Source organism: Erythrolamprus reginae, chromosome 5 (assembly GCF_031021105.1).
Source record: "Erythrolamprus reginae isolate rEryReg1 chromosome 5, rEryReg1.hap1, whole genome shotgun sequence".
NCBI lineage: Eukaryota > Metazoa > Chordata > Lepidosauria > Squamata > Dipsadidae > Erythrolamprus > Erythrolamprus reginae.
The window spans coordinates 66,494,110-66,521,438 of NC_091954.1; the positions used below are offsets into that span (position 1 = coordinate 66,494,110).

General features: G+C 38.8%; 1 protein-coding gene across 2 annotated transcripts in view; it reads right to left on the reverse strand.

Annotated features, from left to right (window-relative positions):
* Positions 1-2,648: 2,648 nt before the first annotated feature.
* ARMH3 (armadillo like helical domain containing 3) overlaps positions 2,649-27,329 on the reverse strand; it is a 176,754-nt gene continuing 152,073 nt past the window's right edge. For both annotated transcript variants that reach the window (XM_070752882.1, XM_070752883.1), the window contains exons 26-27: positions 10,584-10,700; positions 2,649-3,781 (exon numbers count right to left, since the gene is read on the reverse strand). In XM_070752882.1, the coding sequence (XP_070608983.1) occupies positions 3,689-3,781; positions 10,584-10,700 (210 nt within the window). In that variant the 3' untranslated portion in view covers positions 2,649-3,688. The remainder of the gene's footprint in view (positions 3,782-10,583; positions 10,701-27,329) is intronic.

Here is a 27,329-nt window from a genome sequence, read left to right on the forward strand (position 1 = left end):
GTATCCCCTGCAAAAATCGAGGGAACACTGTACTGTACTTACTTCCGCATCTCTACTTCGCGGAAATTCAACTTTCGTGGGTGGTCTCAGAATGCATCTCCCGCAGAAATCCAGGAAACAGTGTACTTCAACAACTCTTGCCTTTATATTGGTCAAATTAGGCAGTAGCAAGAGCTGTTATCTGGTTGGCCATTAAAGCCTGCTTTTCTTTTCTTTGGGCTCAAGAGGATGATGAAAGACAAGAGGTCTCCTCCTCCTTAGTAATATGATGCCCTGGAAGTCATAGAATAAGAATGTACAGTAGTGACCTTTATTTGCATATCCAAATCCAAAGTTGCAATATGTGACAGTAGCTCTTGGGCTTCTTTCTTATCCTCAGCAGACTCAGTCCTCAATCTGAATGGAGGAGGACAACCCATCTTGAATGTTGGCTCCTCCCACAATGGAGAAGAGCTGTTGCACAGTAAAAATAATGAATACTTGATTTTCATCCAACCTTTATTACTTTATTTTCGCACACACCCAATACGCCTCCCTCCCATTTCCCCTGCAACAACCACCCTGTGAGGGGAGTTTGGCTGAGAGAGAGTGACTGGCCCAAAATCACCCACCTGGGTTTCAAGCCCAAGGCAGGAGTCTAGCACTTTTACCATTACACCAAACTGGCCCTTCTTCATTCTTATTCTTCACTGTGAAACATGCTCTCCTCTCCAGTGTGAATCATGCTCCAAATTTGTGTTTTGTAATAAGTTTTTGGATGTGAAGTGGGCATTGCAACAATGGTATTATTGTGCTAGGCAAGTTTCCATCAGAGCAAACAGTGTTTAAATTCTGCCCTTGGGGAAAAGTTATTGAACAGATAAATATGCAGAAGACTATAAGTGAAATGCTAATCGCTATCATAAAGACAGCCACGAAAAGCACATTCAAGCTTATAATGAGAATAGGCCTAATGTCTTATGGTTAATAGAGAGCACTTATTTCCTGAGTACTTATACAGTGGAAAATCTGCCCAGTTTTGCAGGGAAATTTAGCCACATTCACATTCTACACAGTTGAAGACAAGAGAGCATTTCACATTACTTGCCCCTTCCTTGCCTGGAGGCTTACAATGGGAAAGAAATACTGAGAGAAAGAGGAAAGAAAAAAGAATGCAGACTCTGAAAATATGCTAATCAATTTAGCTCAAGGATCCTCACTCCAAGCAGTTACGTAGTTGCTGCAACTGGATGACCAAAATAACTGTTTTAGGCTAGGAGGGTGATGAAACCTATCGGATTCCCAAATGCTTATAACTTTAGCTAGGCTTGGAATATCCTTCAATGTACTACCAGGTTATATTACATCGTAAGTCACCCATTGACTGAAAAATAAAAATCTTGATAAATATATGTAGGAAGGCATGAATCCTGGTAATGTTACATAAAACTGGATGAAACCAGGCTTGTAGATTAATGACTATACTGAGACTTATTTGGCATTAAAAATTGCCTTACCCAATGGATTTTATAGCCAACAAAAAGTTTTTAAAAATCTAGCAAAAGAAGCACTTACACCGATTTGCACATCACCATGCCAACTATAGGAGTCTGGTTCTTGCAAGCACTGTGGATCCCCCCCCCCTTTTGGGTCATCACTGTAGTTTGGACTCCAATTAATACTTTTGTAGTTTACTAGAATATTCCAAACCTCATATATTCACTATAGGTGAATAATCAAATGTTAGCAGTTTAAAAGTTTTGTCTTTATGATCAGTGATAATTATACCTCTATTACCTAAAATTGTAATTTAGATTGCTAAATATTAAATTTGTTACTATGTATTGTTTTTTTACCATTGTTGTGAGCCGCCCCGAGTCTGCGGAGAGGGGCGGCATATAAATCCAATAAATCTAATCTAATCTAATTACTGCATACTGGCAGTTTAGAGTACTAACAATAGCCTGTTGAAGGTGCTGTCAGCAGCACAACTTCTGTAGCCTTTCTTCTAGAAGATGGTGTCATTTGCATCTCTGAACTCATAATTAAATACTAGGAATAGATGAGTTCATCAGTGGGTGAGAGAAGAGCACAGGGGGTTCTCCAATCTGTTCCAAAGGGCAAAAAATTACCTCGAATGACACTCGTCCCTGAATTGAAATTTCTCTGGTTATCATTCTGTAAATATGAATGGCCAAATTAAGATGCATTTCTGTATGTTGATTCAATCATATTTGTTTCCAGTGGCAGTGATTGGGAAAGAAAGAAGATGACATGAATTTGGGGAGATACTGTTCTGCTCCTCATCCCCCAAAGGAATAAAGGCTCAAATATTAACATTACCATAGGTTACAGATCTAAGAATAGATCTGTAGATGGTGCAAAATGCCAGAATCATAGCCAACTTTTAAGTTTCCAACGAAGCCTAGTTGTGTGGATTTTTCATATAAATGCAAAAAAATTAAATGGCTTAGTTATCATTTTCATTAAAAACGACTCGACAATAAATCTTGCAAAATAATGAGAAAAAATTGACAGAACAATTATGCAGCTCTAGTTCGCATGACCTATTTCATTTGATGGACAGGAATATAGAATGACTATAAATGTATTTCCCTTCCCAAATAAACATTTCTTTAAAATAAGTAAGAACTGATAAAGTAGACAAATTTTTGTTTTAATTCTGAATTTCCAAAGAAGTACTTTATTGGAATACATAAAGTGTGAACTGACTTAAAACAGTTGCAATCACTGTGGAATTCACAGAGGTTATTTTTGATAGAAAGGACAGTGACAAGCCTGATGAGAGCACTTGATTACCCTACCGGGATGTAGAGAATCCAAGGCTGACAGGCCAGAAAAAAAAGTGATGGACTCTAGGGCAGGAGCTCAACCTTCTGGGTACAGGAGGAACTGGCTTCTTTTGGTGCACGAGAATGGTGGAAGTAAACCCATACAATGTTTTCCTTTATTGTTCCTTTGGGGAGAAAAATCGCTGATACATCTTAATATCTCCATTCCCAAGGTTTGAAAGCACGGCATAGTGGAATATTAAGAATAAACTCATAGAGGTAACCTCTCAACTAAGAAACTCCAGACAGCAAGAGCTTTCGGTTGGGCACCAAGACCATCCTGAGATGAAGTTCTGGCAAGGCCATTAGAAGAGGAGGCCTTGTGCAGAATGAAGACAGAGCCCATAGTGTTAATTTCAGCACCAACTAAAATGGACCTAACAATATACATGAGCTGCAGATTCAAAGCATCCAAGTATAAATTTACATACAATAAGTGTTCAGCCAGACTGTTCCATATTATCGAGATCCTGGTTTCTGTGTCCCCTTTTCGCTTCAGGCTTAAGCAGTCTTCAGAGAATTAAGCATGAACTCTCTAAGCAACACTCTTCTGCTCTATTCTTGCTCACTCAGCAAACAATTCTCATCCCTACACAACAGTTGTCACAAAGAAATTAAAAAAGAGAAATAGCCCCTGCCCCTTCTTTCCCATTCCCAATGCAGTCTCTATTGTTAATTCTCTATGCTCAAGAGGATGGGACAGGTCCAGGCCTTCCCTTGATCTTCTCTTTAAAAACAAAACAAAACAAAATACAAACAAAACCACACAGTAGAGTTAGACTGTTCCACATCCGGGAGCTATTCCGCAGGAGGTGATACGGTAATACCAGCACTAGTTATGAAGCAAGAAGACAGCTTCAGGAGATGGTTGAAAACTCTTTTAGCAGGGCCTCCTGGCTAAGAGTGTTGAATGCCAGATTTCGCCGTACGTTGATGCTGATGGACCGAACCTGTAGGAGACAGAACAATCACTATCATATCACTTTCGCCGTACATTTGGCCCAATACTCCAGCATCAAGAAGACCTTGAATAGACCAATGTTCAATGCAGTAAATTGTTCTGCATGGAAGTCCATATTTGTTACATGCAGTTTATATTACTACTAGATGCAAAAATGAACTTATGTGGTTATACTGTAGGATTAGCTGCATTAAAAAATCTGCATGAAAAAAATAAGCATAACCCAGTGTCAAGGCTTAGTCTACAACCCCAGATATGACAAGAAGGCATTTCCATCCTGAGCAACCATAGATTTATCAATACTTTCCTATACTTTATTTAACAACAGACAAGTATTTTCATTCCTTTTACCAGGTACTTTCCACACAGTGCTATTAATTTTTTCCCCTTCAGTCTACTAGTTCCACACCCCTGCCCAGAATGAAAAACATAAAAGTATTCAAATGTCAGGGTTCCACATAACACCCCCAATGAAAGAAGACTCCAAGGCTAGGCATTCCCCAAAGTTCCATTTTATTAGAGATGTCATATTGGCACATCTGAGAAAACACGAATCTGAAAGCTTCCAGGTTTTCCCCACCCAAAAGAAAGTTCAAGTCCCTGCCCTGGCACCCACATGTCCACCACATGGTCCAATTAATGCACTGTCCCAAGCAGTGTTGCCTCTAATTTTTTTGGGGGGTGGGCGGAAAAGTATAGTGTCTGAGCGGCAGTCCCTTCGGGACTGGGCGGCACAGAAATAATAAATAAATAAATAAATAAATAAATAAATAAACAAACAAACAAATAAAAAACCCACCCTGTTCTGCCTCAGAGAATTTCAAAATAAAATATTGTACTGTGTGTCTATAACAGTGAGCTCATAATAGGGCAACTCTATCAATATCAAAATGCCACTTAAATAGTTGAGCTAGTTTCAAACTAGATTTTGATTTTCTTTCCCTCTTCCTTACTCCCATTCTTTTTCTTTCTCTTTTCCTTCCTCTCTTTTTTCTATCTATTTCTCTCTCTTCCTCTCTCTCTCCTTCCCTCTCACTCTTTCCCTCTCGGCTTCTGGGCAGGTTTGAAAAACTCTGAGTTGATGATGATTTTTAAGTGAGCGATTGCTCACTGCTCAGCTTAGAGGGAACTATGGTCCCAAGTGGAGATGCTTCCCAGTCACACCCATCCAGGTGCAGGGCAGAGTGGCTTTGACTATTGGAGAAAGGAATGTTTGTTTGTTTGTTTGTTTGTTTGTTCGTTCGTTCGTTCATTCATTCATTCATTTATCCATTTATTTATTTATTTATTGGATTTGTATGCTGCCTCTCTCCGTGGACTCAGGGCGGCTAACAACAGTGGTAAAAACAGCATCTGACAAGCCAATACTAAAACAGCTAAAAACCCTTGTTATAAAACTAATCATACATACAAACATACCATGCATAAATTGTAGAAGCCTAGGGGGAAAGAATATCTCAGTTCCCCCATGCCTGACGGCAGAGGTGGGTTTTAAGGAGCTTACGAAAGGCAAGGAGGGTGGGGGCTATTCTAATCTCTGGGGGGAGTTGGTTCCAGAGGGCCAGGGCCGCCACAGAGAAGGCTCTTCCTCTGGGTCCCGCCAAACGTCATTGTTTAGTTGACAGGACCCGGAGAAGGCCCACTCTGTGGGACCTTACTGGTTGCTGGGATTCGTGCGGCAGAAGGCGGTCCCGGAGATAATCTGGTCCGGTGCCATGAAGGGTTATTTTGACCATATATCTCCCCAGCTCCATAAAACCTCCCCTCCCAGTTTCCCACAGCACTAACTGTTGTAGACCTGAAGATCCAGTGCCCAAGATGGCTTCCAGGCTTCCTGACACCAAGGACAATCATATTATGGTTTCATTACTAAGAAAAAATTTTATTTGATAGGAATTCAGGAACAAACACTGCATACTGGTTTGAATATTCTAATCCACTTTGTTTGTTAACCCTAAGCCATGTCTATCAGCGGCTCATTCATTCAAGAAGTTAATAGACTCTTCAAGAGAAAATAGAAAGGCAAATGAGAGAATTCAACTAGAATGTAGGTTTTTTTTTTAAAAAAAGTGGTCAAATTCTTAAAGTTTTATAAGTTATGGGGTCTGGCCTATTTTAAAAAGTTAGTTTTGTACAGATGTTTGTCTCAATTTTAAGTCATCTCCCAATTTCCATGATTGCAGGACTTTTACAAGCTGTGGGCCAGACTCTTGGTATATGGCTACTTCCTGAATTTACCTCCATGCGATTCTGTTCATTTCCCCAAAACTCTGCTTCATAGCGTGGGTTCCCTGAAATGTGTGGCCAAGCAGAGTTTTGGGCAAATGAGCAGAATTGCATGGAGGTAAATTCAGAAAGTAACCATATACCAAGAGTTTGGCCCCACAGCTTGTAAAAGTCCTGCAATCATGGAAATTGGGAGATGACTTAAGATTGAGACAAATATCTGTATATTGGAAGAAGAGTGAAGAGGCAGCTTTTCCATCAGTGGAAGGTCTTAAGCATAGAACGTATCAGGAAAGACTTAATGAACTCAATCTGTATAGTCTGTAGGACAGAAGGAAAAGGGGGGACATGATCGAAACATTTAAATATGTCAAAGGGTTAAATAAGGTTCAGGAGGGAAGTGTTTTTAATAGGAAAGTGAACACAAGAACAAGGGGGCACAATCTGAAGTTAGTTGGGGGAAAGATCAAAAGCAACATGAGAAAATATTATTTTACTGAAAGAGTAGTAGATCCTTGGAACAAACTTCCAGCAGACTAGATGGATCATGAGATCTTTTTCTGCCGTCAGTCTTCTATGTCAGTGATTTTCAACCTTTTTTGAGCCGCGGCACATTTTTTACATTTACGAAACCCTGGGGCACATTGAGTGGGGCGGGGGGGGGGCGGCTAAAAAAAGTTTGGACAAAAAAATTATCTCTCTTCCTCCCTTTCGCTCTATTTCTCTCTCCCACTTTATCTCCCTTCCTTCCTCTTTCTCTCTCTCCATCCCTCTTTCTTTCTCTTCCTTCCTTCCTCTCTTTTTTGCTCTCTTTCTCTCTCCCTCCCTACCTCCCTCTATGTCTTTCTCTCTCCTTCTCTCCCTCTCTTTTTTTCTCTCTTTCTTTTTCTCCCTTTCTCTCTCTTGCTTTCTTTCTCTTGTTCTCTTTCTCTCTCTCTCTTTCTCTCTTGCTTTCTTTCTCTCTTGCTTTCTTTCTCTTTCTTTCTATCTCTCTTGCTTTCTTTCTCTCTCTGAGCTTCACGGCACACCTGACCATGTCTCACGGCACACTAGTGTGCCACGGCACACTGGTTGAAAAACACTGTTCTATGTTTCTATGTTTCTAAGATTATAGGAAGCTCACTTCCTGTCATTCAGGATACTGCTTATAAGCGCCCTGTGCTTACAGCTCATAGCATTGTTAGAGACCCACTTCACAGGCTGTTTCTGTTGCTCCTCTCTGGGAGGAGGTTTCGAAGAACAGTGGTACCTCTACTTAAGAACTTAATTCGTTCCGTGACCAGGTTCTTAAGTAGAAAAGTTTGTAAGTAGAAGCAATTTGTCCCATAGGAATCAATGTAAAAGCAAACAATGCATGCAAACCCATTAGGAAAGAAATAAAAGCTTGGAATTTGGGTGGGAGGAGGAGGAGGAAGAAGAGGAGGAGGACAGTCACTTCCCAGAGCGAAGGGCAGACTAGATGGATCATGAGGTCTTTTTCTGCCGTCAGTCTTCTATGTTTCTATGTTTCTATTATGATATCATTCTGCACATTTTTTTATTTATCTTGTTTCTACATTGATTTTCCTCCTAGGGAGCCCAGAGTGCTTTACAAGAAAACAATTAAAAACAATCTTACATAAAATCATCACCACAAATAAATTAGAAAAGTCCACTTTCTTCAAAAGGTAAACAGTGGACGAGAGATCCACAGGCTTTGATCTTTAACAACCTATGTGATAAAATCTTATGACAATATATATTCTAGAGAAGAAGTAGCATTTGTGAACCTAAAAGAAAAAACATTGTGATGATAAAAAAAAGAAATATTTTGTTTGCGGGGAGTGACACCAGATCAGCTGGATTCCCTTCTTCTACTTTGAAAGTGAACTCAGGAAATGAGGTTGTGGCTTTCAGAAAGGGGCTGGCTTGGATGAGGCTAAATTAGTCTCTAGGGAAATAAAGATAAATATTCCTCTATAAATAAATTAAACTGGATGATGTTTAATCACCAACTGAAAAATAATGAAAAAGGCTTCCCGCCCCCTCATTTGGGCAGGTCACATATTGAGAACGGGAGACAGAGAGACTTTTGTTGGAAGTGACATGAATTATTCTCAGTGATAAAGAACCGAACTATTAGTGTTTATCAGGACAGTTTCTTCAAAGAACAATTTCCATGAATTAGGAAAAACGTCCTCGTTTTAATGAAAACAAAGATAAAGCTCTTCGCCTAATGAATTAAAGGATATAGAAAAAATAGTGAACAGTGGCCAAGGGAAAAAAGGAGAGAACAGAGACGGTGTATTTGCTCCCTCCTATCCTCAAATACAGAATTTGAGGATAAGGGTGCTCCTGTTACACAAATGGGAACAAGCATGGTTGTTTCCATGTAATTTGTAAAAAAAAAAAAAAGCTCTCTAAGACATATACGAACTGAATAATCAAATTATCACAGATAATCCCCACTCGGTTAAAGACCTTGGTTAGTGAACCCTCAAGTTTCGCGTCCTCGAGCATCGTGAAAGGGCTATATCGCTAGTTTTCAACCCGGAAGTAAACTCCACCATCTGCGCATTCATGCCCTTCCACGCATGCGTAGATGGTGGAGCTTCCCCGCCGGGCAGAGGCTTCCCTGGGTCTTCCCCCTCGTGCCCCGGTAAGACCCCAGCGGCGGCGCGAGCAACGGCGTGGGCTGGCGGGCGGCACGCGCGCGGAAACCCCAGCTCCACTTCCCAGCTGGGAAGCAGAGCCGGCAATAGCGTGGGCGGGCGGCGCGCGCGAGCCTGGGGACACCCCACCTCCGCCTCCCAGCTGGGAAGCGGAGCTAGGGTGTCCCCACTGCGCGCGCGTTGCTGGGGAAAGCGCGCGCGCTTGGGGACACCCCACCTCCGCCTCCCAGCTGGGAAGCGGAGCTAGGGTGTCCCCACCGCGCGCGCGTTGCTGGGGAAAGCGCGCGCGCTTGGGGACACCCCACCTCCGCCTCCCAGCTGGGAAGCGGAGCTAGGGTGTCCCCACCGCGCGCGCGTTGCTGGGGAAAGCGCGCGTGCTTGGGGACACCCCACCTCTGCCTCCCAGCTGGGAAGCGAAGCTAGGGTGTCCCCACGCGCGCGCGCGTTGCTGGGGAAAGCGCGCGCGCCTGGGGACACCCCACCTCTGCCTCCCAGCTGGGAAGCGGAGCTGGGGTGTCCCCAAGCGCGCGCGCACCCCAGGCGCGAGCAACGGGGTGGGCGGGCGAAGGGCGGGCGGCAGTGGAAGCAAAAACACCATCTGCGCACGCGCAGATGGTGTTTTCACCTCCGCACCGCTACTTCGCTAAAAATCGATCATCGCGTGGGGTCCTGGAACGGAACCCTCGCGATAATCGAGGGTTCACTGTACTAATAACAAAAGATTTAAGTGCCAAAGCCCACTGCAACAATATAGCCAAGAAGGCTTCAAGAGTTGTAAACCTAATCCTACATAGCTTCTGCTCTGGCAATCTCACACTACTTACCAGAGCTTACAAAACTTTTGCCAGACCCATCCTTGAATACAGCTCATCTGTTTGGAACCCATATCGCACCTCAGACATTAATACCCTTGAAAATGTCCAAAGATACTTCACCAGAAGAGCCCTTCACTTCTCCACTCGAAATAGAATACCCTATGAGACTAGACTTTCAATCCTGGGCCTAGAAAGTTTAGAACTAAGATGCCTTAAACAAGATCTAAGTATTGCCTACAAGATCATATGCTGCAAAGTCCTGTCTGTCGGCGACTACTTCGGCTTTAACCACAACAACACAAGAGCACACAACAGATTTAAACTTAATATTAACCGCTCCAAACTTGACTGTAAAAAATATGACTTCAGTAAGTGTGGAACTCATTACCGGACTCCATAGTGTCATCCCCAAACCCCCAACACTTTACCCTTAGATTATCTACGGTTGACCTATCCAGATTCCTAAAAGGTCAGTAAGGGGCGAGTACAAGTGCACTAGTGTGCCTTCCGTCCCCTGTCCTATTGCTCTCCTATATCTCCTATTCCTTTCTTCTATTCCTATATCTCTTCTTCTATTCTTTCATTGATATGTTCTATTACTATACCTTCTTTTTTATTATTTCTTAGATATATTTTACTATTAGTATCTCCTCTATAACCTTCATCATGTATTTTACTATGTGTATATTGATATAGGGTTTTTATTGTTGTTAGCCGCCCTGAGTCTGCGGAGAGGGTCGGCATACAAATCCAATAAATAAATAAAATAAATAAATAAATAAATAAATATATACCCACTAAAACCCTCATTGTGTATTGGACAAAACAAACAAACAAACAAACAAATAAAAATAAAATAAAATAAATATTTTCAGCTCTCTCCAAGAATTCAAGGAATCTCAAAACAAGCAAAGATAAAACATGTGTTTAAATATACTTGCCCATCATCTGACTGAAATAATGATCAGGCCTTTGCACTGATATAATTCATACATTTTTTTGTGTGAATACACAGGCACTTTTGTTGCATTACTGGTGCAACTGTAAACTGGATCATGAGCCAATTGTATGAACCTTTTATGAAAGAGTGAAAACTCACCAGCTCTTTAAAGAAAGAGGCTTCTTTGTGTTGTTCTGAGTAGCGCTCATATTGGTCAAGCCCGTCCTGCAATTTTAAGGTGAGTGTATCATAGTTGGAGCGGACTACTTCCAAAACCTGCATCCCCAAAACACAATGGAAATTAAACATCAACATGGTGAATACTATTATATGTCAAATACATAATCTTAACATTATACAGTTCTCTCTTGGGAACTCAATTCTAAGATTACAAAGGCTCATATCTCCTGGAAGAAAGAGAGCAAATGATTAAAATTATTTATTATTTAGATTTGTATGCCGCCCCTCTCCGCAGACTTATATCAATTAAAGTAATTAATTCAATTAGATATATGGTCTGGGTAAAAGACGCATCATGGTTTCCATTTCCAATTTGATTTGTGGTCCATAGCATTAGAAATATCCCCACTCTCATCAATAGGTCTATTGGATATTAGGTTAGAGACTTTCAAACTTAGTTAAGCAAATTAAAAGCCTTAAATCCTATGAAGCCTCCAACATAATTTATCTATTTATTTTATTTTATTTCTTCAATTTCTATGCTGCCCAACTCCCTAGGGACTCTAGGTGGCTCACAGCAAAAATATAACCCATCAATAATAGTACAAAAACATTAAAATAGTTTTAAAAACATTTACAATACAAACAATTAAACTCCTGCAAACAATTCATGGCCGGATCTTGCTGGTTACCACCATAAGATCAACCGCTCCAGGCCTGTTGGAAAAGCCAGGTCTTTAACACTTTCCAGAAGGCCAATAGAGTGGGGGTAGTCTGGATCTCAGGAGGCAACTTGTTCCAGAGAGCCGGAGAAGGCCCTCCTCTGCAGACCTGGCAGCCGACACTGTTTAACTGATGGGACCTAGAAAAGATCAACTCTGTGGGCCCTTATTGGTCACTGGGAACTATGTGGTAGAATGCAAGTCGAAGATAGCCTGGCCTTAAGCCATGTAGGGCTTTAAAAGTAATAATCAACACCTTGAATTGCATCTGGAGACAAAAGGTAATGATCAACACCTTGAATTGCATCCGGAGACAAATCGGGAGCCAGTGCAGTTCGTGGAAGATTGGTGTAATGTGGGTGTACCTAATTGCACCCACAATTCACACAGCTGCATTTTGGACCAACCGTAGTCTCCAAACACTCTTCAGGGATAGCCCCATGTAGAGCGTGTTGCAATAACCTAACCGTGAGATGACAAGGGCATCAGTGACTGTGAGAAGAAATTCCTGATCTAAGTAGGGTCGCAATTGGTGCACTAGACGAACCTGTGCAAATGTCTCCCAGGTACAGCTGACAGGTGTTGATCTAATTTTAGCTGTGAGTGTAGGACGACACCCAAATTGTAAACCTGTTCTAAGGGGGAAATTTCTCTTCCCCCCCCCCCTCCCCGAACCAAGGATGGACAGTCAATATAGTCTTTTGTAGGCAATACCCACAGCCACTTAGTCTTATCAGGGTTAGATTTGAGCTTGTTAACTCCCATTCAGACCGTCACAGCCTCCAGGCACTGGCACATCATATACACTGCTTCACTGAACTGACGCGGGTGGGGATATATAACTGGGTGTTATCAGCAAATTGCTGATGCCTCACCCCGTGTCGTTGGATGATCTAATCCAGTCGTTTCATGTAGATGTTAAATAGGAGAGGAGAGAGGACTGAGCCCTGAGACAGTGAGTCCTAGATCCCCGAGAGCGGCCTACCCCCAGGCTCCCCCATATCTATCTCTCCCAGTCATAACCGTAATACTCTGGCTCTCCAAAATAATGAAACAAGAAAATTTAGAAAAGACAGATCAGAAAATGGAAGCTTTCTAAAATGTACTTTTATATTGTCTTTCAGAGGTATGTGGCGATATTCCTACAGCTATTCTACCTTATTTATGTTCTCCAAGTGCATAATTTCACAAAGGTATTCTCCAGATGAACCTTTTATCAGAGGCATTATGAAAGAAAAGCTCAACTGCAGGAGAAAGAGCATTTTAGCAACAGTCCCTTGGCATCTATGCTGCAATCTTTCAATGCCGACAGAATTGTTTATAATTACACTTTTAAAATTATTCTTTTACTTAGTTTTAAACCAATTTTCTTTTTTTTGTTTATGTTAATTGCACATTGCTTTGAAATGTCAAAAAACCTCAGGCATAAATATATAATTAACCCTACCTCTAAAACGGCAGAAGTAATTATTTTGCAAAATAATAACCTATCAGTACCCTGATTCAAACATAGCTTGGAAATACCTAGACCTCTGGCAAAGGCTCCGAACCTGAGAGAGGAGGAAGGACAAAGGAGGCCCAATCAGCAAGATGGATGGATTCTATTAAATGTCAATGAGTATAGCAATGGAATAGCTGAAGGTCCAGGTTAAGGACAGATTATCATGAAGAAAATCTATTTATATGGACACTTAGAGTGAGCACCAAATTGACAACATATACGCAATCAATCAATCAAGCCCATGAAGAGCAACATATAGTAATAGCAGATGGCCCCAGTTTATCTCAGAATGGTAGAATTTTACCTCTGCTTTCCTAAGAGATAAATACAAGAGAAAATGAGATTAAGTCAGGCAAACCTTAAAGCCTACTCAAGTGAATGCAAATGTCTGCCTCAGGAGGAAAGTGTTTTTAATAGGAAAGTGAACACAAGAACAAGGGAACACAATCTGAAATTAGTTGGGGGAAAGATCAAAAGCAACATGAGAAAATATTATTTTACTGAAAGAGTAGTAGATCCTTGGAACAAACTTCCAGCAGACGTGGTAGATAAATCCACAGTAACTGAATTTAAACATGCTTGGGATAAACATATATCCATTGTAAGATAAAATACAGAAAATAGTATAAGGGCAGACTAGATGGACCATGAGGTGTTTTTCTGCCGTCAGACTTCTATGTTTCTATTGCAGAAGCTGGATCATATAGAAAGAAATATTTTTATAAGTTCGGAACAAGAGTATTTTAATTATGAAAGGGCTGCTAAATGTCAGGTCCTCCTGTCATTATTAAGGCCCATAGGTCCTTATTTGTTAACATGAATGTCCAGGAAAACAGAGAAGTTTGCCCATTTAAGCATCTTCCAGTTTCCTACCTATGCCACTCTTTGCCAAATAGCAGTTACTGATAAAAGGAATACATGTATGTACAAACATATCCAGACATCCCTACTCTTGCCATGGACTTCAACAGGCTATTGCCAAATAGAATTTGCTGCCTAATACCCACACTGCACTCCGTTTCACAAACAATGCACAGACGCAAAGGAATGAATAAAAGTTGATTCACTCCAAGATTATTTTTGAATAGTTTGTCAACAATCTTGCTGCAGGAGAATATGCTGCCCGCTTCGCAAGCAGGCTCATTTAATTCTGTTGTCAGTTTTATTGGCAATGAAAAAATTACCCAGCAAAACCACTATGCCTAAATTCAATTGACCATTTTCTTGAATATCTGCTGAGACTGTGATAGGAATAGGAACTTACAGTGAAGTGCAACTACCCATGAGAGACTAAGTATAATAAATAACACTCTCCACCAAACAATAAAATAGCAGGCTATCACCAGAACTTCCATGAATCACATCTTGGTCCTTTTGTCAAACAGAGGACTTTGGGTAATAAGCAATAAGCGTCAGAGAGGAGGGAAAATAGATCTAAAAGGCCAGAGGAACGCAAAAGCAGAATTCTTCTGGAGTTATCCTTTAACATTACAAACTGGCTTGGCCTGGCATGCATATGGGTAATATAAGCTTAATGTTGATTTTAGAAATCAACTTTATTGGGTGAGCCATTTTGCGAATTTGGAATAAATATGAGACTATGCCCAAAAAGATCTTTATGGCTTTCCCTCTCCAAAACATATCATAGAAAAGCGTCAGACAAAAAAGTTAAGGTGTGCAGATGTATTGGAATACTTCGCAGATGATACTACAATTGAAATCCAGCGAATAGCTGGCACTAAAAGTTACAACTGTCAATGGTTTTCATATGTTAACAAATATGTTAACAAATATGTTAAAGGGTTAAATAATGTCCAGGAGGGAAGTGTTTTTAATAGGAAAGTGACACAAGAACAAGGGGACAAAATCTGAAGTTAGTTGGGGGAAAGATCAAAAGCAACAGGAGAAAATATTATTTTACTGAAAGAGTTGTAGATCCTTGGAACAAACTTCCAGCAGACGTGGTTGGTAAATCCACAGTAACTGAATTTAAACATGCCTGGGATAAACATATATCCATCCTAAGATAAAATACAGAAAATAGTATAAGGGCAGACTAGATGGACCATGAGGTCTTTTTCTGCCGTCAGACTTCTATGTTTCTATGTTTCTATATTTGCAACTCACAGAGAGATTTTAAAGTTGGCAAGAAACTGTACAATTTCACACATGATAAAACTATCTTTGAAACAGAACTGTGTACAAATTATGGCAATCTTATCACTAAAATATATTCACTTTTGTTAAAATCAGAAACAGACGATGAATTATTTAAAAGTTGTATTATAAGCTGAGCAAAAGCATTTCAATCTAAAATACCAATTGGTCAATGGGAAAATATGTAGATAAAGGAACTGAAATTTATCTTATGATTTAAGCTTAAAACAATTTACATAAAATGATGTATAGATGGTACTTATCCCCAGATACAAAGGTTAAAATGTATACCCAAATATTTGCTGGAAGTCTCAAATAGGAATCTTTTATTACCACTGGTGTATTTGTGAAAGAGCTAAACAATATCGGATAGAAATAAGTAATGTAATTTTTAAAAAAATCAATCATTAATGAACAATTTAGCTTTTTTTATAAACAAAACAGTGGAAAAAAATCACATATCATTGGTGATTTATTGTTATATATGATAACAATAAACTTGGAAAGAACCTATGATACCCACAATAGTGGAATAGTTTATAAAGGTGGCAGAATTGGCAATGAAGGCCAAGTTAATGGTCCATGTGAAAGAAAAGTCAGTGAAAAATAAATCATCTGTAATTAGAAGCCCTCAGAGGATATTTTGCAGGAGATGGGAAAAAAATAAAAATTTGACATATGATTCTTAAATTTAAAAAAGACAAAAAATGTTTTTTAACTTCCCTTTGTGGGTTTGGAAAATAGACATTTTATTATGTTTTAAACTAAGAGTTGAATGGGTTTTTTATATCCTTGAAAAGTGACATTATTTATATATATTGGTTTTCTTTTCTTTTTCTCTATACTTTTTCACACTTCTATCCCTATTGTCTTTTTACCATTTCTCCTGATTTATTGTTTATAGAGTTTTTAGTTGTATTCTTTGTAAAATAGAAATGTATGCTCCAACCGGACATCAGGAAATAACTAAATGTTATAATAAACTCGTAAATGCTGTAAGAAAAATGTTCCTAAGAGATTTTCACCTTGTCAAATTTAAAATATTCTGATAATCTGGTTTTAAAGTTTGAACCTAAGAGATGGTAAGAATTAAATTTGAACACAGAGTTTTCTAGTTGCATTTTAATGGCTTTCTCAGGTGAAGATCATCATTTGAATCAGTATTATTAAAAACTGCTATTTTCTACCTAAATGAGCATCACTTTAATTCAACAACTGTGATTTGTTAATCACATAGTTTAAATTACATTTGAACAAAATTTAATTCCAACTGCTAAGAGTCCCAACAAACAAGCAGCCTTCATGTCCTGTAGCCTATTTTCTCTTATTTAAGAAGACTTGCACTTCTTGAATACCTGTGAATTGTGGTCTCTAATTATAAGAGTATATGAAGACAATAATTGAATTGCTTTTGTGAGAAGTTCTTGCCCTAAGAAAGAATTTATTCCTTGTTTTTCACCATGATACACTGTACAGACCTTCATTCCTTGATCTTTTTATAGATTTAGTTGAAGAAAAAAATTAATGTACCCCATTGCAAGAAAATAATTGTAACTCCCTCGATTTTCGTGGGTTCAAACTTCGCGGAAAGTCTATACCACATTTTTTCAAAAATATTAATAAAAAAATACTTTGCGGGGGTTTTTCCCTATACCCCGGTTTTTCCCACCCAATGACATAATATGTCATTGCCAAACTTTAATCTGCCTTTAATAAATATTTTTTTTAATAAATTTTAATAAATAAACATGGTGAGTAATAATCTGAATGGCTGCGAAGGGAATGGAAAATTGCAATTCAGGGGTTTAAAGTGTTAAGGGAAGGCTTGTGATACTGTTCATAGCCAAAAATAGTGTATTTACTTCCGCATCTCTACTTCACGGAAATTCAACTTTCGCGGGCGGTCTCGGAACGCATCCCCTGGGGAAAGCGAGGGAACACTGTATATCGAAATACAAACTATTACACTTCAGTTGCTATTGTTGGAAATAAAAACATTATTTCATTCCAATTTTGCTTTTTCTAATATCACCCACAGTTTGAGCATGCACAGAAAGTTGCATGAACTAGCAATTATTCTTCTAGATAATTAGTTATCTTGCTTTTCCCCTTGTCATAACCATTGTGATTTTATTCCCTGATATTTATCTGCAAAGAGGAGAGCAAATTATCATTAATTAATTAATTAATTTGTAGCTGCCCAGAGTTGTCTCTGGACAAGATTGGCAAAATTTTGCCCATCTTGTCCAGAGACAACTCTGGACAGCTTACAAATTAATTAATTTCTTATGAAACTGGTAATATATACAATTTTCCATAAAAGCAACTGTCCTGGCAGGGAATGTTTGGTCTCGCCAGTGCTGAGAGTTGGCTCCAAGTCCTAAGCTTTTGATTCAGATCTCCAATAAGTGGAGGAGTCTGTTCTGAACAGCACTCCCAGCTAATTTCAACTATTATACTGAAGGAGACCAAATAAATAGGTGATAAATAAAGAAATCTTTGCCATGAAAAAGAATCTGTAAGGGGGAAAATGTTTGTTTGTTTATTTATTTATTTATTTATTTATTAGATTTGTATGCCGCCCCTCTCCATAGACTCGTTCAAGCATATTACAGACTCTTAACAGAAGTCCAAAGAAATGCATACGGATAATTCTCAATTTATAATCCCGATTGAGCCCAAAATTTCGGTTGTTAATTGAGACATTTGTTAAGTGAGTTGTGCCCCATTTTACAACTTTTCTTGCTACACTTGCTAAGTGTATTGCAGCTGTTAAGTTAGTAATGGTTTCTAAGTAAATTTTGCTTCACCATTGACTTTGCTTGTCAGAGGGTTGCAAAAGCTGATCACAGGACTCTGGGACACTGCAACTGTCATAAATATGAATCAGTTCCCAAGCATCCAGATTTTGATCATGTGACAATGGGGATGCTGCAACAATCATAAGCGTGAAAAAATGGTCATAAGTCACTTTTTTCAGTACTGTTGTAACTTTGAACAGTCATTCAACAAACTGTTGTAAGTCAAGGACTATCTCTATAGGTAGTGTCTATGGGATTCTGCAGCTGTTATTTTTCATTTGTTTCTCCAAACCAGGGTCTCAAAACAGGGGGGTTCTGGTAGTGGCGTCCGCTGGCGGTTCCGAGAACTTGCGAGGCTCCACCCACCCGCCCAGATGTCACCATTTTCTTTTTTAAAAACTGGTGAAAACGCTTGCTATTGAAAAAATAGGAAAGATTTCACTGTTGTCTCAAACTCATCAGTTCAAGTGCCGCACAGGGACTATTTCATTAGCTCAAGGGTCACAACACTGAAGAGTTTTCATATACAGGTGCAAAAGCTACCTAATGTTAATAATTAACTTTTTAAATGTGGCCATTCAAAAGTTGTTGAATTGCCTTGGCCACTGTGCTCAGTATTGCAAGATTCTGGACACCGCAGACAAACAGTTTTAGAAGGGTTGTAGACAAGACCATATTTCAGAGGGAAAACTTCCAAAGAAGTCACATTTATTTCCAGTCTGCTTTCCCCCATTTCTAACTCTTTTTTCAATGGAGGAAGCTGAGCGAAAAGTATAGGATTTTTCAACAGCTCCGATATTTGCAGGTACATTAGCCAAAGTTGTCTTTCTGCCTCGACAGCTTCAATGGCGACTCAAAATGGTCTCTTTCTAGCTCTCGCCTTATAGGCACAATTTGTCTATCTGACTGGCCTAATCCAACAGAAAGACTTAAGACATAAATCTGTATTGTATTTCCTCACTCTGAACTACTCTTAGATATTCCATGGACCTAACCTGGGGGGAAGTGGCTTGGAGTGGTGCAACGTTTCTTCCTATCTTCATTCTTTTTTCTTTCTTCTGGAAAGGAAGGGGACCTGTTCCTAAAATGCTGTAATTTTCCCAAAGCCCAGAATAAAAAGCGTGAAGAGAAATCACAGTACTTTGCTAGAAATAGAAGTGCAGATTTAGTAAAAAGTCTGACAGTGTTGAGGGAATTATTTGTTTAGTAGAGTGATGGCGTTCGGGGAAAAAACTGTTCTTGTGTCTAGTTGTCTTGATGTGCAGTGCTCTGTAGCGATGTTTTGAGGGTAGGAGTTGAAACAGTTTGTGTTCAGGATTCGAGGGATCAGTAAATATTTTCCCCGCCCTCTTTTTGACTCGTGCACTATACAGGTCCTCAATGGAAGGCAGATTGGCAGCAATTGCTTTTTCTGCAGTTCTGATTATCCTCTGAAGTCTGTGTCTGTCTTGTTGGGCTGCAGAACCAAAGCAGACAGTTATAGAGGTGCAGATGACAGACTCAATGATTCCTCTGTAGAACTGGATCAGCAGTTCCTTGGGCAGTTTGAGCTTCCTGAGCTGGCGCAGAAAGAACATTCTTTTTTGTGCTTTTTTGATGATGTTTTTGATGTTAGGTGACCATTTCAGGTCTTGAGATATGATAGAACCTAGAAATTTGAAGGTCTCTAGTGTTGATACTGTGTTGTCTAATATTGTGAGAGGTGGAAGGGTGGAAGGGTTTCTCCTAAAGTCTACCACCATTGCACTTGTGATCCACTCTATATTTCATGACTTCACTTAGATCTTTTTTTTAATGATGATTTGGAAAACGATACTTCTGCTTCTGTTTTGTTCAGGAGCCAAATTTTGCCCAGGAGCCAGGTTTCTAGCAGTAGCTGCAATTTTAAAGCTGTCTCTGATGAACACCAAAATATAAGTATTAAATAAAGGGAAAAAATGCATACCTGTATTTGAATCAGATCAAGAAACCCCAAATTTACCATGTCAATCTATTGTTCACAAAAATGTCCTTTGTGCATAACATTAGCTGCTTATGGGATCACTATATCTGAAAGACTTATTCACATTAACTGTGATTATATTTTAATATAAAGGAAACTCTAATTGAGAAACTATCACAGTATATGTTATCGTTAAAATGGAAAAGGGTAAAAATTGTACCAGGGACTGTAAACCACTTCTTGAGATTTTGCTGATGTAGCCAGAATACTTATTAGAATTCATTCCCAGGAGCAGCAAGGACAAAGTAGGTATCAAGGTAATTGGTTGTTAAATAAAAACAAAATACTTGGCATCTTTTAGCAACCTTTATTAGAATTCTGGCCAAAATATTCCTTCTTGTTTGGTTTCCTCAGTATATTCCCATTTCGTTCTATTGCAATTTCTATTCAAATCCCATTTTTTTTCTCCAAGCAAAAACAAAAGACATTTTTGTGTATTTCTTGTCTATTTGCAGTACTTGCTATTCACTTATATATAAGGCATTAAAATAAATTTTACAAAAGGAAGAAAACAAGATTGGAGAAGAGGAGCAGTGGTTATACAAACTATTCATTTTTAAAATAGCAATTTTATTGAAGTCTACAATTCTACAAAGAAAAAGAAAATATCTAGCATAGAATCATTAGGCTTCAAGGACTTTTAGTTCAATTACTATTCATTATCTTTTTTAAAAGCACCTGTATATTGATAGCTTTTTAAATTAATTACTACTTTATTCTCTGTTTTCACTATGTATATTATTGCATGATTGAAATATATTGTTTAGCTTTATATTGTATGGAAAGAGAGGATATACATTTAAAAAAAGCAAAGTACCATAATGATCCCAATTGCACTAAACTCAATATACACAGTAGTGGCTTAGCTGCAACTCGATCACTCAGACGTGATGTACTGCAGAAAGACTGTTAGTCGCAGTTTCCATCATAGAACATATTTAAGACCAGGAGATCCCTTCTCCTTATCCAGAAAAAAACAACAAAGAAATATATGTGACATTATTAAATGTGACATCCTTAAATGCCCCCAAAATCTGGAGAAAGGACCCATGAATGTAGGAAGAGCAAAACAACAACAGTTGTAACAACAGAGGGACATAACCTCAGTACACGTAAATTCATTACATGTAGCTCCCTGTAGCCGGAATGAGGGCAGTACCTATATAAAAATTTCATGATGATCATGGCACAATGATCATAAGAGATAATTCGGCTTCTTTTCTATCCACTAAAATAAACTCACTGACCTAAAAATTAATGATGTGGAGTGGAAATGTTTTTTTCTTTTAATTTGTACATTTTTGTAATCTATATCTACTTTCAGAAATATATTGCTACATGCAATTTGTTATAACTGAATGCATAAAATTTAAATAAAACCAGGCAAGTGGGATAGATAGAATGCTTGTCAAATATAAATTGTTGATTGCAATTAATTTTTTTTAAATTGACAATTCCCAATTCCTCTTCATGGAGCATTATTGTAATGATAAACAGCTGACACACCCTATAATGTATGCGATAAGAGAGTGAACACTCTAAAAAGGTTACCCATGAGGGCAGATTGTACAAAATAAAACCTACTGGTCATACAAAATAAAACTACTGGTCATACAAAATAAAACTACTGGTCATACAAAATAAAACCTACTGGTAAAGAAAATGGCATCCACCTTCACTATTCTGCTAAAAAACCAAACAGAGATTAGATTAGATTAGATTAGATTTATATGCCGCCCCTTTCCGTAGACTCAGGGCGGCTCACAACAATGGTAAACAATACATAGTAACAAATCTAATATTTAGCAATCTAAATTACAGTTTTAAGTTAAAAAATCCAAAAGAACCCCAATATATAAAAAAACAAGCACACAGTCGAATCATACACAGAAACTACATGGGCAAGGGGGAGATGTTTCAATTCCCCCATGCCTGATGGCAGAGGTGGGTTTTAAGGAGTTTCCGAAAAGCAAGGAGGGTGGGGGCAATCCTAATCTCTGGGGGGAGCTGGTTCCAGAGGGTCAGAGCCACCACAGAGAAGGCTCTTCCCCTGGGTCCCGCCAGATGACATTGTTTAGTCGACGGGACCCAGAGAAGGCCAACTCTGTGGGACCTAACCGGTCGCTGGGATTCGTGCGGCAAAATAGGGTAATGCAAACATTATGCAATACTGAAATAGAATCTTCTAAGTTGGAACTGGACAACAGCAAATGGCAAACGGAAAGTTTGATAATGCAAATATTGGAATATGGAATGTCAAAATCATGAATCAAGACAAACTTGATGTCAGTACAGAACTATCAAGATGAACATTAATATTCCTCAAATCAGTAAACTCAAATGGTTTGCTTAGTTGCGACTCGATCACTCAGACGTGATGTACTGTAGAAAGACTGTTAGCCACAGTTTCAACCATAGAACATATTTAAGACCAGGATTTAAACTGGGAGATCCCTTCTCCTTACCCACTGCAAACAAAAACTTTTAATCAGTCAGCAAAAAACCCCAGCCTTGGTACTAAGTGTACCTCAGTTCAAATTCCTCCTTGCAAAATTACAACTGAAGAAAATTAACACAATAAAGAAACCAATTTGACCGTATCTTTGAACGGTCACCAAATGAACCATTGTAAGTCGAGGACACACTTACTTACTTACTTACTTACTTACTTACTCACTCACTCACTCACTCACTCACTCACTCACTCACTTATTAATTAGATTTGTATGCCGCCCCTCTCCGTAGACTTGGGGCGGCTAACAACAATAATAAAACAGCATATGACAAATCTAATATTTAAAATAACTAAAAACCCTTACTAAAAGCCAAACAAACATACTATGCATAAATTGTATAGGTCTGGGGGGAAAGGAATATCTCAATTCCCCCATGCCTGACGACAGAGATGGGTTTTAAGGAGCTTGCGAAAGGCGAGGAGGGTGGGGACAATTGTGATCTCTGGGGGGAGCTGGTTCCAGAGGGCTGGGGCCGCCAAAGAGAAGGCTCTTCCCCTGGGTCCAGTGCCAGATGACATTGTTTAGTCGACGGGACCCAGAGAAGGCCAAATCTGTGGGACCTAACTGGTCGCTGGGATTTGTGCAGCAGAATCCCATTATTACTTTTAAAGTACCAGGACAGCCCTCCCCCCCCTCAAAAAAAACCCCTCCATTAAATGAGGACCATACCAGATCAGTCTTACAAGCAGCCTCCAAAACAAAACAAAAAAACCATATATAAATTCTTCATTTACAAATAATTGTTTAGCGACCGTTTAAAGTTACAACAGCACCGAAAACAGTGACTTAGGACCAATTTTCATACATATGACCATTGCAGTATCAGGACAGTCACATTAGCAAAATTCCGACACATGACAATGGACTCATGTTTATGACAGTGGCCGTGTCCCCTGGGTCACGCGATCCCCTTCCGTATGTATAATCTTCCGACAAGCCAAGATGAAGCCAGATGGGAAGCCAGATTCACTTAACAACCGTGTGACTGAATTAACAAAGAAAACAGAAGAAAGCAGGCTGCTATTTCATATGAGTATGCAGTAAGGGTAAAAAAAGGTTCTAATGAAATATACTGCTCAAAACAATAAAGGGAACACTCAAAGAACACATCCTAGATCTGAATGAATGAATTATTCTCATTGAATACTTTGTTCTGTACAAAGTTGAATGTGCACAACAACAGGTGAAATTGATTGTCAATCAGTGTTGCTTCCTAATTGGACAGTTTGATTTCACAGAAGTTGCATTTACTTGGAGTTATATTATGTTGTTTAAGTGTTCCCTTTATTTGTTTGAGCAGTGTAGATTTGATAAATAGGGTATCTGAAGATTATATTTACAGCTGAAGCAAAAATAAATATGCCAAAACAAAAAAAACAAAAAAATGGAATGGCTGTCTGCTAATATATTAAAAATAGCAGGAGAAAAGTAGAAATAAAAAAGCAATAGATACCCAGAAGATTTCTCTAGCTAAGCAATAAATTCCAGAGTAGAGTACCAACTGACAAAAAGTTATATATCCAAATAAGCAATGCAAAAAATAACAATTGAATAAGAAGGGGAAAAAAAGCATTCTGTAAGAGAATTATAGAAATCAAAAGACAAAGATGTCAAAGGTCTAATGAAGAAAGAAGATATAAAGAATAGATACTAGACATATAGGGAAGAATTGCATCAAATATTTGTTTGATTAATCAATTTATACCAGGAATGTGCTTCAAAATTTTTAGCAAGGGGTTCTCTGCCCGGTTGCTGGGTGGGCATGGTCATGGTGGGCGTGGCCTAGTCAGCCGCCTGCACCATGGTAGGAGGACGATTTTTCCCTAGCAGGGCTCCGGAGGCTTTCCTCGAGCCTGTGGGAGGGCAAAAATGGCCTCACCAGGCTCTGGAGGCCAGAAACGGGCCCGTTTCTGGTCTTCTTGAACTTCTGGTAGGCCTGTTTTTCGCCGTCCCTGAGCTTCCACACTTATCTGCATGTAAAATAGGCCACGTGAGGACTCCTGGGAGGGGCAAGCAGTGGTATTTGGGGATTCTCTGAACTGTACAAAATCTTAGCTAGACGTTCTCTCGAAACCCTGTGAACTCCCAGCAGCCCACCCCTGTATATAACTGCTCATCTCAGTACATGATTCTGGCAAGCTCACATTTTAAAAAATTGAAAAATATTTGATTGTTGAATTAGAAGGAGACATTCATTGTGGAAAGCGAAGTAAAGTGAGCCCTATCAGCACTGTTATTTAAAAATTTTAAAAATGATGCTATTGAAGTACTGTTTAATATTTCTTAGCAGCTATGCACAATAAAACAGCCAAAGCAAAGAAAACTATCATTTTATATTTCAATACCAAAAAAGACAATGGTATGGAATGCCCAAACAGCCAAACACTGCACCCATCTCACATACTATAAGATAATGCTTATGTTTATCAACACCTGGAATGAAAATTAACAAATATACAAACAAGATTCAGAAGAAGAAATTGTTTCCAAAATCTCATTGCTGATTTCCAGTGGCTGATGGTGAAAGCAAAGAATATTTCTTTTGTTTTATATGTTTCCACTTAATTCACAATAAATTAAAATCATGGGTATATTAGGTAATTTATTAGGTCACTTAGACATATTGAAAATGCTTATGATGATAGGAAGCAACCATTAGAATGGAATTTGGAACAATTAAATAGTTAAGAATTGAACAAAGAGTGTGCCAAGATTGTATAATATCTTATTTATTTAATTTATACAAAAAATATTTCACGAGAAGTGCTAGATTGGAAAAAATGCAAATTGGACTTATATTTGCTGAGAGAAACATTGAACACCTCAAATATGTTAATGATTTGGATGACTGAAGATGAAAAAGACTTAAAAGAGCTATGACCCGGCTAAGGGATATCTTCAGATTTTATTTTATTTATTTATTAATCAGATTTGTATGCCGCCCCTCTCCGCAGACTCAGGGCGGCTAACAGCAATAATAATACAATGTAAACAAATCTAATACAGCGGTACCTCATCATACGAACTTAATTGGTTCCAGGAGGAGGTTCGTAAGGTGAAAAGTTCGTAAGATGAAACAATGTTTCCCATAGGAATCAATGTAAAAGCAAATAATGAGTGCAAATCCTTCAGGAAAATCCCAAACTTTAGAAGGGAGGCGAACACAAGGCAGGGAGGAGCAGCTAAAGGGGGCGGGTGGAAGAAGCAAGGCTAGGCTAAAGGCTGAGTGGGAAGGAAGAAAGGCAAGGGGGGCGCCCCTCCCTTTTCTTTCTTCAAAAGACACCCTTTCAGTTCCTTTGCAAGCACCTTGTTCTCTGCAAAATGTTTCCTACTCCAAGCAGCCCCTCCCTTTTCTTTCTTCAAAAAAGGGGAAAAAATGAAACCCCTTCATCCCAGCAGCAGCTGCTTGGGTTCGTAAGGTGAAAATAGTTCGGAAGAAGAGGCAAAAAAATCTTAAACACCGGGTTCGTATCTTGAAAAGTTCGTTAGAAGAGGCGTTCGTAAGATGAGGTACCACTGTATTTAAGTTAATTTAAAAAAGAACCCCAATTTAAGAAACCAATCATACATACTGATGAAGAACAGGAGGAAGAAATGGAGCCAGAAATACCACAAGCATTGCAGCCAATGGCTCCCCTCTGATTCTGACAGGCCCCTCAGACACAGAAGTTCAGATATTTGAGCCCAGGTATTGAATGAAGATACTGGGCTCATTATTTCAACTTCCTTGTCTGTTGCTTCTCCTTTGGGTTTATCATACCCAGATCGATAGTTTCCCAGGCTCAATCTGTATCTTACTTATGGAACCATGAATATTGTCTGTCCTCAAAGATGCTGTGAAAGGGCTTCTGAAGGACTCTTTTACTTCTGCTAATTCTGATAGAGCCTGAGCTTGCTTACATCTGGCTTGTAGAAATTTATTGCCTCCTTATTTACTGTTTGGCAGGCAGCCAGGCTGGCACAGAAAACAAGTAATCCCTTGTTGAAGATAAAAGTTGCAAGTGCTAAAATCAGTCTGCTGCTCTATTTAAAAAATAATAATAAAGAAAAGAAACCCTAAGAATATATCAACAGGCAATCCTAATCTAACATAAATAGACAGAGATGAACTTGAAGCAGTAACAGATTTTATCTTCCTAAGAACAAAAATTAATATGGATGATTAATGTAGATATCTACTGGCTGGGGGAAAGACTGTTACATATCTAGACAAAATATCAAAGTACAGGGACATCAGACTGACAACAAAAGTATGCACCATATTGTCAAAGCCATGATTTACCCAAAACTAGACTGCTCACTGGAAGGACCAATAATGAATCTAAGGCTTAATTAGCCTATACATAGAATAGAATAGAATAGAATAGAATTTTTATTGGTCAAGTGTGATTGGACACACAAGGAATTTGTCTTGGTGCATATGCTCTCAGCGTACATCAAAGAAAAAGATACATTTGTCAAGAATCATATGGTACAGCACTTAATGATTGTCATAGGGGTCAAATAAGCAATGAAGAAGCAATATTAATAAAAATCTTAGGATATAAACAACAAGTTACAGTCATACAGTCAACATGGGAGGAAATGGGTGAAAGGAATTATGAGAAAAACTAGTAGAATAGAAGTGCAGATTTAGTAGAAAGTCTGACAGTGTTGAGGGAATTATTTGTTTAGTAGAGTGATGGCGTTCGGAAAAAAACTGTTCTTGTGTCTACATACAACATAAAGCAATTGTCACTGGAGAAGACATGATGCTTGGAAAAATGTAAGTTTACAAGAAATCAAATATACTGTATAATTACTGATATACTTAGAGAAATGATGTCTACACTGTTAGTTGGATGCCTCTATTCAGAAAGTCAGCCTACATCCTTCATAGGTATTTGTGATGGAGATGCTGCTGTCCACTTCATTTTTAGCACTTGTTCTTCCATCGGACAACTGACCAAGTAAAACATTAAAATGGTCTCATTCAGCAGTATGTTCTCGTTAGTCAGCATGGGTTACAAGATCTAGATAAAATTAT